This window comes from Budorcas taxicolor, chromosome 1 (genome assembly GCF_023091745.1).
Source record: "Budorcas taxicolor isolate Tak-1 chromosome 1, Takin1.1, whole genome shotgun sequence".
NCBI lineage: Eukaryota > Metazoa > Chordata > Mammalia > Artiodactyla > Bovidae > Budorcas > Budorcas taxicolor.
This window is the reverse complement of record NC_068910.1, coordinates 49,728,273-49,742,879: the sequence shown is the minus strand read 5'-3', so window position 1 is coordinate 49,742,879 and position 14,607 is coordinate 49,728,273. Positions and strand designations below refer to the sequence as shown.

The 14,607-nt window shown below is 37.8% G+C and overlaps 1 protein-coding gene across 1 annotated transcript in view; it reads left to right on the top strand.

Annotated features, from left to right (window-relative positions):
- The window catches only part of GOLGA4 (golgin A4), a 108,127-nt gene that overhangs the window by 49,685 nt on the left and 43,835 nt on the right, over positions 1-14,607 (top strand). Inside the window, exons 11-12 of the mRNA XM_052647066.1 lie at positions 276-359; positions 2,528-2,675. Coding sequence (XP_052503026.1) covers positions 276-359; positions 2,528-2,675 — 232 coding nt within the window. The remainder of the gene's footprint in view (positions 1-275; positions 360-2,527; positions 2,676-14,607) is intronic.

The window sequence follows — 14,607 nt, the reverse complement described above, 5'->3', positions numbered from 1 at the left end:
GAGTGTGGTGTGCTTACTGCAGCCCAGTGATGGTTAGATCCTCAGGCCCCAGCGCGGCCGCCACCTCCTCTGGAAGGCCTGCCCCTTGCTCCGTAGACAGCGTGGAGAGGGCCCTTGAGTGCCCTGGGAGTCTACCATTTATCGTCCTTTTGACACATCCTGTGTTCTCTTCTACTAGACTTGTAGGAGTATTCAAATTTAGATAAAATGTTTAGAGTTCGCATATAAGAAGAAACTTTATTAGAGATGGAAATGAATTTTTAAAATTTTTTTAGGAGCTTCATATGGCTGAGAAGACTAAACTTATCACTCAGTTGCGTGATGCAAAGAACTTAATTGAACAGCTTGAACAAGATAAGGTAAAACAACAAAACTTATGATACTAAAATTTGTCGAGGGCCCCCCTGCCCCAGTTCATTTTTGGAAGCAATTGGAAGCATTCAGACTTCTGCTTTCCAAAATTATTATGGCTGCTTCCATGAAAAAACCTCTTTGTTTTCATTTCTAGATTTATATAACTATTAGTTTTGTATCATGTGAAGCTGAATCTGTGATTTCTTGATCCAGTCAGCATTTTGATTTGTAGATTAGAATGCTGTTGCAAAAGAAATTTGTTTATAGTACATAACTACTTTTTAGAGAAAAGTTAAATTATAGTTAAGGCATTACTAAATGTGAATGATATAAGTATTGTCTTTCAAATATAATAGAAACAGATTAATCTGTCAGATAAATTGCCCAAAAAATAAAGCAGTAGTAATATATACATTAACATAAATAAAAATTTCTGCAAATAAACTTTAGAGTGTATAGGTGAGATTGGCGATTTAGAGTTGGGACAGTAGCTTCAGCTATGACAGCAAAGACAACTAAAAAAATTCATGAACAGTTTTGACTAAAGTTTTTCAGTGCCAGGTTCATGGGTCCTTTTTTTTTTCTTTTTCAAAGTAGCTTCCAATTAGTTCTACACCATCCACCATGTTCTTTAGTTTGGTACTTAAAACTACAGATTTTAAGTGACCATATAATTAAGAAAGTGTCAGAGCTGTTCTGCTGTTGAAATGTAATGTCAGTCTTTTCGTTCTGTCCACATTACTATATTATATTCCATTAACTTCATAAAGACCTTGCTTAAAAAAATTTTTGAGAAAATTTATTATAGAGAATACAAAGATTAATAAAAGGAATTCCTGTGAACCCATCACCCAACTTCAACACGTAATATCTCAGGCTAATTTTGTTTCATCTTATATTCCCAGCTGCTAGTATCCTCATCCCAGGATTGTTTTAGAGCAAATCTAAGAAATCTTATCATTTCTTCTGTAACTATTTTATGTGTCTTTTAAAATAAAGGACTATTTTTATTTTTATAATAATATAATGCCATTATCATGATCATGTCTAAAAATTTAATAGCAATTCCTTGATAACAGTCTCAGCAGTTTCAGATTTTCCTTTGTCTCATGCACTTTTGGCCTTTTTTGTGACGCAGAATCCAAATGAGGTTCTTTTATTGCAGTTTGTTGTTGTGACTCTTAAGGCTTTTTAAAAATCTATAGGTTCCACTCCTCTCTCTTTCTGTCCCTCTCTCTTTCCACTGTGAGTTGGTTTTTGAGGAAACTGAAGGCTCACGATTTTGTTTTGAAATTTGTATAATAATGCCCCTCTTACCTGGTTTTTAATCTGTTCATTAATATTAGCCATCTGGAAGAGTCAGACCGTAAAACAAGAGTTGACAACCCCTAGAAGTAAGGTAATACTCTTGTTAATATCATAAACTAGCTGTCACAGAGTCTTAGTTTTCAAGAGACAAGTTGAACTACACTTTTTTTTTTTGTTTGTTAGTTGCAGATGACTGATTTAACATCTACTGTTTGATTATATTTCCCCCCAGCGACCTTCATTTCTTGTGTAGATTATCCAGAAAGTGGGAAGACAGTTAGCAAATTGGAGGAATGGGATTGCCCCACTGACAGTAATAAGGAGTGGTGTTGGGGCCAGAGATTGTCACAAGAGGAAAGAGAAAAACCAGGTAGATCTGTACCACAGTCTCGGTCCATCCAGTATGGCAGCGGTGACCTTATGCTCTTGGCAGCCTTTGGGTCTTCCCCTATGTTAGAGCTCAGTTCAGTAATCATGGTTGGTTGTGAGCCAAGTACAAAAGGCTGTATTTTGTTGATTTATTGTAAACTGTTTACTAAGACAGGGAAAATTATAGTAAGCATTTATGAAAAGATTATAAATCTTTTAACTAAAATGTGTTTTTAACAGTTTAAAGATTGAAACTATTATTAAAACAATTTTTATATTAGAAATACCCTGATATGCCAGGTAACTGAAGTTATTGTAGTACATAGTGTCGTATGTACTCAGGACACAGACTTGAGTTTGTGAAATACCGAAATAATTCTTATGCTCTACTTAGTAAGAAACATTATGTTTTCTGCCCTTGAAAGTAAGTTTGTTGTGTGCTCTTAATAATGCAGTTTTGTTATGTAAATGCTTTAGAGTCTGCACTTCTATTTAGGGAATGGTAATAGCAGAGACAAAACGTCAGATGCATGAAACTCTGGAAATGAAAGAAGAAGAAATTGCCCAACTTCGCAGTCGCATCAAACAGATGACTACCCAGGGAGAGGAGTTACGGGAACAGAAAGAAAAGTCTGAAAGAGCTGGTAAGAAATCAGGGGTTACTTGTTTCATGTTGGAGCTCAGAAGTCATGTGAAGTGCTTGACTAACCAACATTTAGAAAAATTAGTTAAATATGGATAAAAAAGTTCAACTCTAGAGCCTCTTTATAAAGACGTAGTAGACTGTTCTTTAGAAGAGGCAGGGCTTGGTAAACTATGGCCTGTGCTGGTAATGCAGCTCATGCTGGGCCTATTATATAAAACCCTGCAAAGCCTACAGTATTTATTATCTGGCTCTTTGTGGAAAATGTTTGGTGACCACTGCCTTGGGTTGTCAAAATTTAGGTGTACTTTTTGGAACAGCCCAGGTAGGCACAGTGTGGTACATACTAAATAACTGCTACCTTCTGGATGCTTGGGGATAAACAAAAAGTATAAGATACAGTTTGCTCTTTTTAAGAGAATGATGGAATAATTCAGCATTATACATAGCAGCATTGTGTTCTGACCCAACAAATGCTAGGCTGTGAAGTGTTGAGACCAGCACAGTTTTCAGCAGGGTATGATACTGAGTAAGGCAAGACAGGAAAGGAGAGATGCTTGAAAGGGGTGAGAGTAGAGTGAATGGGACCTTCAGGTTCGTGAGGATGGGAGTTTTGAGTTGGGCCTCAGGTAGTGAATAGAATGGGCCTACATAGACAGGCGGGGCAACACACATTTCAGATTCTAGATCATAAGCAGGCACAGTGACCATAGGTGGTGTGTGTGTCAGCTGGAAATCATTCTTGCTGAAGTGGAAAATGAAGTTGGATTGTGAAGGAACTGACTGTTAAAGTCTGTAAAGATACTGAGTAGCTGAGTTTAGACTTTGGTGTGTTTTCCATGTTAGGAAACCTGTAATAGGAAAGTATAAATGTGATGGAAACCAGTGTTGTATGTAGAAAAGAAACGAAGTGCAAAGTTGAACTTAAGAGCAAAGGTAGAAACCCAGGTTTTGGAAACTGAGAGCTTTGGCCGCCTTGTCTAGGATGGTGGATCTGGGAAGAAGAGGAGGGGTTGATTCTGCAGAATTTGGTATCCAGCCAGCTTGAAGGGGCAGAAGAAAAGCAGGAGTCTAAGAAGACATAAGAGATTTAAGGTGTGGAGACTGAATGAGTCACATGACTCCAGAAGAAAGGGAGTCTCAATGAGGACACTGAGGAATGGAGTGAATGATAAGTTTGCTTAGATTCTCTGAATTTGAGCCAATTATGCGCTTTCCAGATGGAATTGACTTGTGGAAATTTGGAAATAAGACATTGGAGCGTCTTTCTGGAGTCATTAGCCTGAGGTTGCAGTCTGTGGGTCACATTACGCAAGAGGCTGATTTCTCTGAGACTGCTCTACTGGCAGCAGCGGTGGCACCTGCTGCTGATGGCCAGCTGTCACTTTCTGCAAGGCTGTCATGAGTGCCTTGCTTGTATTCACTCACGTATGTGTGTGTATTTAATCCTTAACATTTCTGTGACCTGTATACTGTTGTTCTCATTTTACAGATAAGGAATGAGACAAGAAAACTTAAGAACATAGAAGTTAAGTAACTTGCTTAGATTCACCCACAGAAACTAAATGGGTAGTTGGGATTTGAATCTGGGCATTTTGCATCTGACGTCTGTGCTCTTAACATAGAGATCTTGCATTTGGTGAAGAGAAGTAAATGAGAAGAAAAAAGTTAACTTGGGATGTCATAGGAATAGTGGCCACTTAGGCTTCTGGGGAATATAGGAGGCATTTCCAAAAATGCAGAAGGTGGAATGAAGATTTTTTAAAATTTCTTTTAATTTGCGTGAGGATTCAATTCTTAAAATGCAGTTTCAGAAATGATTTTAGAAACCAGATTGTAAGGTTTAAGGAGAGGAATGGGTCTGAATGAGAGGGGTAGTTGGTTCACACTAGATGTGCTCCGAAATATCTCCTTGCAGTTGTTTTAAACCTAAGAAGATTTCCCTTTAGAGAGCATTAGTAACAAAATCTCTCAGGTTATAATCTCTAACAACTTCCTTGAAGCAGTTGGAGACTTATGAGATGCTGTTAAACACTGGTTTCTGTGAATAGAAAAACCTATTGCAAAGTCTGAGTTTCTCATGTCAAGCCTTTTCATTTTTAGGGTTGCTTTTGTTGACTCTTGTAGCCAGCTGAGAGAAAAAAATGCTGGTGAAGGGTTACATTTCCTTTTTAAATTGAGGTGTATCTTGGTGAGGGGATAGAAACCCATGAATAACAAATAAAATGAGGTGAATGATGAAAAGGCAGGTGAAACATACAGTTAATTCATATGTAGGATAAAAATTTCCCAGGCTGCTGTTGCAGTCAACTGTTTTGTAATATAGCCCTCCTTCTCCTACTTCTCTGAAACTCCAGATATATTTTGTCTTTGTTTATTTTTTAGTTGAGGTATAGTTGATATATAAGTTTCAGGTATATAACATAGTGATTCACAATTGTCAAATGTTGTATTCCATTTATAGTTACTATAAAATATTGGCTATGTTCCTTGTGCTTATACATGGTAGTTTGTACCTTTTATGTATTTTGCCTTTAAATATGATTTTCATAAAACTGTTTATAAATATTTAATAGCCTATAAGTTAAAAAACTTATTTGTGGAGAGGCTTGCGAAAAGATGGCGGAGGAATAGGACGGGAAGACCACTTTCTCCCTCACAAATTCCTCAAAAGAACATTTCACCTCCGAGCAAACTCCACAAAACAACTTCGGTAGGCTGGCAGAGGTCATCAGGCATCCAGAAAAGCAGACCATTGTCTTCAAAAACAGGTAGGAAAAAATATAAAAGACGAAAAAGGAGACAAAGGAGGTGGGGAGGGAGCTCCGTCCCGGGAAGGGAAGCCCGTCCCGGGAAGGGAATTTTAAGAAGAGAGGTTTCCAAACACCAGGAAACACTCTCCCTGCCGAGTCAGTGGCGAATCTTGGAAACACAGAGGGCAACATAATAGGAAGGAAAAATAAAGAAATAATTAAGACCAAGAGATTACAAGCCCACCAGTAACTCCCCCAGCGGAAAAGCGGCACAGACGCCTGCATCCGCCATTGGGAAGTGGGGGCAGGGCAGGGACGCGCGGGAGGCGCGGGCTGCAGTGCTTTGTAAGAATCGGGCAGGAACGCCCCACGCGCAACCAGAACGATCTAACTGGGGCTAGCAAACCAGACTGTGGGATAGCTACCACGCGAAAAGCTCGAACATAATACAGCACCAGGACCCCGCACAGAACAAAGGACGGAACGGAAAAAGCCGGCTGCAGACCATCCCCCGCCGGGGACAGGCAGCCAGAGCCGTAAGGACTGGAAAGGGGCAATTGCAGACCCGGAGAGACTTTACTTACCTAACTGCAAGCAGGCCTCTTTGCTAAGACTTCTGGGGGTGCTGGACACTCACAATCTGCCTCACGGGGGACGCCAGCGGTCCACCCAGAAAGCTGAGCAGCAGCGGCAGAAAAGGTGACACGCCGCGGCGATCGCGCTCGCCAAACTCCTGAGCTACTCGGACCTGGGAAGGGCACAAAACGCAGTCCCAGCCGAATCTGTGCCTCTGAGGGCGGCCTGAGCGGCTTGGACCGGGGAAGTGCACGCAGCCTAGGGCCGGCCCCAAATGGTTCCCGGCGGAGCATCCTAGAGCCGGAGCGGTTTGTACGCCGCAAGAAGGGACAAGTCAGGCGGGGCTGAGACACTGTGCACACGACAGTGCTATTTGTTTGCAGCATCCCCCCTCCCCACAGCGCGACTGAACTAGTGAGCCTAAAAAACCAGCAAACAGAAGAAGTTAAACAGAGGGAACCACCTTGGAAGTGATCCCACACGGCCCAAAACATCAGAGAACGGCCAGATATATTTTTAATAATTTTAAAATCATTCCTTTTTTTTTTTTTTTCTTTTTTTTTCTTCTTTTTTTTTCTAACTATTTTTTTAATTGTTAAGTCTTCTATTTATCCTCTAATTTTTATTTCTATAACCTACTATTAATATTTTTTAAAAAAAAAAGACTTTTTTTTTTTTTTTTTTTTTTTTTTAAGGCAAACACCATATATAGCCTTTGGATGGTTGTTGGTGGTTTTTTGTTTTTTTTTGGTTTGTTTTGTTTGTTTGTTTGTTTGTTTTTTAAATAATTCTTGTGTGTTTTTTTTCTTTCTTCCTTTTTCCTTCTGCTTCTTTTCTTTAATATTGTATTTTTTAAAATCCAACCTCTACTCTAGATTTTTAATCTTTGCTCTTAGGTTTCTGTTGTCAATTTTGTACATCTAAAAACCCAAACTTCACTACCCAAATTTACCTGAGAGCGAGATTACTGGCTTGACCACTCTCTCCTCCTTTGGACTCTCCTTTTTCTCCACCAGGTGGCCTCTGCCTCTTTTCTCCCCCATCTCTTCTCTATCCAACTCTGTGAATCTCTGTGTGTTCCAGCCAGTGGAGAACACCTAAGGAACTGGTTACAGGCAGGATTTGTCTCTCTCCTTCTCATTCCTCTCTCTTATCCCCCTGGTCACCTCTGTCTACTTCCTCCCTCTCCTCTTCCCCGTATAACTCCGTAAATACCTCTGAGCGGTCCAGACTATAGAACACACATAAGGAAGTGACTACTGGCTAGCTTGCTCTCTCCTCTTTTGATCTCACCACATCTAATTCCAGTTACCTCTAACTACCCCCTCCATCTTCTCTTCTCCTTGTAACTCAGTGAACCTCTCTGAGTGTCCCTCAATGTGGAGAAACTTTTCATCTTTAACCTAGATGTTTTATCATCGGTGCTGTATAGTTGGAGAAGTCTAGAGGCTACTGTAAAAATAAAACTGAAAACCAGAAGCAGGAGGCTTATGTCCAAAGCCTGAAAACATTAGAGAACTCTTGAATTCAGGGAACATTAAGCAATAGGAGCTCATCAAATGCCTTCATACCTACACTGAAACCAAGCTCCACCCAAGGGCCAACAAGTTCCAAAACAAGACATACCACTCAAATTCTCCAGCAACACAGGAACACTCCCCTGAGCTTCAATATACAGGCAGCTCAAAATTATTCCAAAACCCTTGATGTCTCATAACCCATTACTGGTCACTCCACTGCACTCCAGAGAGAAGAAACCCAGCTCCACCCACCAGAACTCCAACACAAGCCTCCCTAACCAGGAAACCTTGACAAGCCACTGATAGAACCCCACCCACAGTGAGGAAGCTCCATAATAAAGAAAACTCCACAAACTACCAGAATACAAAAAGGCCACCCCAAACCCAGCAATATAACCAAGATGAAGAGACAGAGGAATACTCAGCAGGTAAAGGAACAGGAGAGTTGCCCACCAAACCAAACAAAAGAGGAAGAAGTAGGGAATCTACCTGAGAAGGAATTCCGAATATTGATAGTGAAAATGATCCAAAATCTTGAAATCAAAATAGAATCACAGATAAATAGTCTAGAGACAAGGATTGAGAAGATGCAAGAAAGGTTTAACAAGGACCTAGATGAAATAAAAAAGAGTCAAAATATAATGAATAACGCAATAAATGAGATCAGAAACACTCTGGAGGCAACAAATAGTAGAATAACGGAGGCAGAAGATAGGATTAGTGAAATAGAAGATAGAATGGTAGAAATAAATGAATCAGAGAGGAAACAAGAAAAACGAATTAAAAGAAACGAGGACAATCTCAGAGACCTCCAGGACAATATGAAACGCTCCAACATTCGAATTATAGGAGTCCCAGAAGAAGAAGACAGAAAGAAAGACCATGAGAAAATCCTTGAGGAGATAATAGTTGAAAACTTCCCTAAAATGGGGAAGGAAATAAGCACCCAAGTCCAAGAAACACAGAGAGTTCCAAATAGGATAAACCCAAGGCGAAACACCCCAAGACACATATTAATCAAATTAACAAAGATCAAACACAAAGAACAAATATTAAAAGCAGCAAGGGAAAAACAACAAATAACACACAAGGGGATTCCCATAAGGATAACAGCTGATCTTTCAATAGAAACTCTTCAGGCCAGGAGGGAATGGCAAGACATACTTAAAGTGATGAAAGACAATAACCTACATCCCAGATTACTGTACCCAGCAAGGATCTCATTCAAATACGAAGGAGAAATCAAAAGCTTTACAGAGAAGCAAAAGCTGAGAGAATTCAGCACCACCAAACCAGCTCTCCAACAAATTCTAAAGGATATTCTCTAGACAGGAAACACGAAAAGGGTGTATAAACCCGAACCCAAAACAATAAAGTAAATGATAACGGGATCATACTTATCAATAATTACCTTAAACGTAAATGGGTTGAACGCCCCAACCAAAAGGCAAAGACTGGCCGAATGGATACAAAAACAAGACCCCTCTATATGCTGCTTACAAGAGACCCACTTCAAAACAAGGGACACATACAGACTGAAAGTGAAGGGCTGGAAAAAGATATACCACGCAAATAGAGACCAAAAGAAAGCAGGAGTGGCAATACTCATATCCGATAAAATAGACTTTAAAACAAAGGCTGTGAAAAGAGACAAAGAAGGCCACTACATAATGATCAAAGGATCAATCCAAGAAGAAGATATAACAATTATAAATATATATGCACCCAACATAGGAGCACCGCAATATGTAAGACAAATGCTAACAAGTATGAAAGGGGAAATCAACAATAACACAATAATAGTGGGAGACTTTAATACCCCACTCACACCTATGGACAGATCAACTAAACAGAAAATTAACAAAGAAACGCAAACTTTAAATGATACATTAGATCAATTAGACCTAATTGATATCTATAGGACATTTCACCCCAAAACAATGAATTTCACCTTTTTCTCAAGTGCTCATGGAACCTTCTCCAGGATAGATCACATCCTGGGCCATAAATCTAAACTTGATAAATTCAAAAAAATCGAAATCATTCCAAGCATCTTTTCTGACCATAATGCATTAAGATTAGATCTCAATTACAGGAGAAAAAATACTAAAAATTCCAACATATGGAGGTTGAACAACACACTTCTGAATAACCAACAAATCATAGAAGAAATCAAAAAAGAAATCAAAATATGCATAGAAACTAATGAAAATGAAAACACAACAACCCAAAACCTGTGGGACACTATAAAAGCAGTGCTAAGAGGAAAGTTCATAGCAATACAGGCATACCTCAAGAAACAAGAAAAAAGTCAAATAAATAACCTAACTCTACAACTAAAGCAACTAGAAAAGGAAGAATTGGAGAACCCCAGAGTTAGTAGAAGGAAAGAAATCTTAAAAATTAGGGCAGAAATAAATGCAAAAGAAACAAAAGAGACCATAGCAAAAATCAACAAAGCCAAAAGCTGGTTCTTTGAAAGGATAAATAAAATTGACAAACCATTAGCCAGACTCATCAAGAAGCAAAGAGAGAAAAATCAAATCAATAAAATTAGAAATGAAAATGGAGAGATCACAACAGACAACACAGAAATACAAAGGATCATAAGAGACTACTATCAGCAGTTGTATGCCAATAAAATGGACAACATGGAAGAAATGGACAAATTCTTAGAAAAGTACAATTTTCCAAAACTGAACCAGGAAGAAATAGAAAATCTTAACAGACCCATCACAAGCACGGAAATTGAAACTGTAATCAGAAATCTTCCAGGAAACAAAAGCCCAGGTCCAGACGGCTTCACAGCTGAATTCTACCAAAAATTTCGAGAAGAGCTAACACCTATCCTACTCAAACTCTTCCAGAAAATTGCAGAGGAAGGTAAACTTCCAAACTCATTCTATGAGGCCACCATCACTCTAATACCAAAACCTGACAAAGATGTCACAAAAAAAGAAAACTACAGGCCAATATCACTGATGAACATAGATGCAAAAATCCTCAACAAAATTCTAGCAATCAGAATCCAACAACACATTAAAAAGATCATACACCATGACCAAGTGGGCTTTATCCCAGGGATGCAAGGATTCTTCAATATCCGCAAATCAATCAATGTAATTCACCACATTAACAAACTGAAAAATAAAAACCATATGATTATCTCAATAGATGCAGAGAAGGCCTTTGACAAAATTCAACATCCATTTATGATTAAAACTCTCCAGAAAGCAGGAATAGAAGGAACATACCTCAACATAATAAAAGCTATATATAACAAACCCACAGCAAACATTATCCTCAATGGTGAAAAATTGAAAGCATTTCCCCTAAAGTCAGGAACAAGACAAGGGTGTCCACTTTCACCGCTACTATTCAACATAGTTCTGGAAGTTTTGGCCACAGCAATCAGAGCAGAAAAAGAAATAAAAGGAATCCAAATTGGAAAAGAAGAAGTAAAACTCTCACTGTTTGCAGATGACATGATCCTCTACATAGAAAACCCTAAAGACTCCACCAGAAAATTACTAGAGCTCATCAATGAATATAGTAAAGTTGCAGGATATAAAATCAACACACAGAAATCCCTTGCATTCCTATACACCAATAATGAGAAAGTAGAAAAAGCAATTAAGGAAACAATTCCATTCACCATTGCAACGAAAAGAATAAAATACTTAGGAATATATCTACCCAAAGAAACTAAAGACCTATATACAGAAAACTATAAAACACTGATGAAAGAAATCAAAGAGGACACTAATAGATGGAGAAATATACCATGTTCATGGATCGGAAGAATCAATATAGTGAAAATGAGTATACTACCCAAAGCAATTTACAAATTCAATGCAATCCCTATCAAGCTACCAGCCATATTTTTCACAGAACTAGAACAAATAATTTCAAGATTTGTATGGAAATACAAAAAACCTCGAATTGCCAAAGCAATCTTGAGAAAGAAGAATGGAACTGGAGGAATCAACTTGCCTGACTTCAGGCTCTACTACAAAGCCACAGTCATCAAAACAGTATGGTACTGGCACAAAGACAGACATATAGATCAATGGAACAAAATAGAAAGCCCAGAGATAAATCCACACACATATGGACACCTTATCTTTGACAAAGGAGGCAAGAATATACAATGGAGTAAAGACAATCTCTTTAACAAGTGGTGCTGGGAAAACTGGTCAACCACTTGTAAAAGAATGAAACTAGATCACTTTCTAACACCACACACAAAAATAAACTCAAAATGGATTAAAGATCTAAATGTAAGACCAGAAACTATAAAACTCCTAGAGGAGAACATAGGCAAAACACTCTCAGACATAAATCACAGCAGGATCCTCTATGATCCACCCCCCAGAATTCTGGAAATAAAAGCAAAAATAAACAAATGGGATCTAATTAAAATTAAAATCTTCTGCACAACAAAGGAAAATATCAGCAAGGTGAAAAGACAGCCTTCTGAATGGGAGAAAATAATAGCAAATGAAGCAACTGACAAACAACTAATCTCAAAAATATACAAGCAACTTATGCAGCTCAATTCCAGAAAAATAAATGACCCAATCAAAAAATGGGCCAAAGAACTAAATAGACACATCTCCAAAGAAGACATACGGATGGCTAACAAACACATGAAAAGATGCTCAACATCACTCATTATCAGAGAAATGCAAATCAAAACCACAATGAGGTACCACTTCACACCAGTCAGAATGGCTGCGATCCAAAAATCTGCAAGCAATAAATGCTGGAGAGGGTGTGGAGAAAAGGGAACCCTCCTACACTGTTGGTGGGAATGCAAACTAGTACAGCCACTATGGAGAACAGTGTGGAGATTCCTTAAAAAATTGCAAATAGAACTCCCTTATGACCCAGCAATCCCACTGCTGGGCATACACACCGAGGAAACCAGAATTGAAAGAGACACATGTACCCCAATGTTCATCGCAGCACTCTTTATAATAGCCAGGACATGGAAACAACCTAGATGTCCATCAGCAGATGAATGGATAAGAAAGCTGTGGTACATATACACAATGGAGTATTACTCAGCCGTTAAAAAGAATTCATTTGAATCAGTTCTGATGAGATGGACGAAACTGGAGCCGATTATACAGAGTGAAGTAAGCCAGAAAGAAAAACACCAATACAGTATACTAACACATATATACGGAATTTAGAAAGATGGCAATGACGACCCTGGATGCAAGACAGGAAAAAGACGCAGCTGTCTATAACGGACTTTTGGACTCAGAGGGAGAGGGAGAGGGTGGGATGATATGGGAGAATGGCATTCTATCATGTATACTATCATGTAAGAATTGAATCGCTAGTCTATGTCTGACGCAGGATACAGCATGCTTGGGGCTGGTGCATGGGGATGACCCACAGAGATGTTATGGGGAGGGAGGTGGGAGGGGGGTTCATGTTTGGGAACACATGTAAGAATTAAAGTTTTTAAAATTAAAAAAAAATAATAATAATAATAAAAAAAAAAAACAACAAAAAAAACTTATTTGTGTATAGTACTGTCAAAGTATTTAAAATTAATAAATACTTAAAGAGGGAATTAAGATTTATAGTTATTTAATAGAAATATTTACTTTGGAAAGTCTTTGGATAACAATGAGTGCTTTTATAGATATTTTTGAAATTATATTTGTAGTCATAATTATTGGGTTAATGATAGAAAATTGTAGCATACTGATTCCATATTGAGGATGTTGTCCTTTGAAATCTGTAATGAAAGTTAGTTTTGTGCATCAACTGAATTTTATCTAATGAAACTTTAGTTTAGTCTGAACAGAATTGTTCAAATATAATATGGTTCTTGGTTCACTTATAAGTGATTATTCCAATTAACAGAAAAGTCCAAATTTAGTAATAAAAGTAAGAAAATGTCTTTGTAAAGGAAATAGAGTTTCTGTAGTAGCATATGAATGTCATCTGGCGCTTGGAGAATTTAGTTTCTCTGTTAAATGTTTGTCTTTCTCTTAGATTTAAAATTCAAAGGCTAAACACGTAAAAGCTGACCATGTGGTTAAGATTTTTAGAAGTAAATGTGTACATAAAATAATTAATCAAAGAATCTGAACTCTTCCAATGCATTTTTTATTGTAAAAAATTAATTTATATTTAGCAGTTCTTGACATGTGGGTATTTGCAGACAAATAACTAATTTGGGGGGCACACTTATTCTGGAGGTCAAATCAGCTCAAATACATTCTCCACTACTTTTCTTGGAAAACAGTCTATTGCACTGCTTCTCACAGTTTTTCTAGACAAACTGTGGTGCTTCTCATATGTTGGAGGACAAAGGAAATCTGAGTGTCTCTGATTTTAAAAAGAATAATGCTATCATAAAATACTTAGACTGTGGGTACATGGTAACACGCCTGCTGGATGTTGTATCAGCCTTCAGCTCTACAGTGGAACTGCTAGGCGTGTCTTCTGAAGAACAGTACTGTAGCACTTTTGTGTTTTTAAAATTACTTATTTCAGTGGATAAAGAAAGCCAAAAAATAAATATTTTTGTTACAAGCATTTTACAACACTGTTGATAGTATTCCTTTCTAGGTGTTATTTTAAAATAGATGGTCATATCATCAAGTAACCAGATTTTAAATTTGGAGAATTCTGGTGATTCAGCTTAAATATGTAGTGGTGTTTTTAAAGTGCTGGGTATTATTACTAATTGTCTAGAATATTACCTCTTCAGTAGCACCCATACAGAATGTTAAGTTCACACTAAGTCTCGGCTATTTTGTATGTGCATGTGTGTGTATGTTTTTAACTGAAATAGGAGGTGGAGTAGCTGGCTAATCATTAATGTAGTATATTACAAAAAACAAATTGGGAAATAGAGAAAATGAAAGCACATTGCTGTTGTTTCAATACACTTCCATTTAGTCTTTTCATAATCCTTATTTTATATAATTGTAATCATAATTGTCCATATAATTTTGTGTGCTCCTCTTTCTTTATTTAGCATTATATTAGGAGAACTTTTCCGTGTTGCTAATGTACTAACATATTTTAATGGCTTTGTCAGAATGCATGTACATCA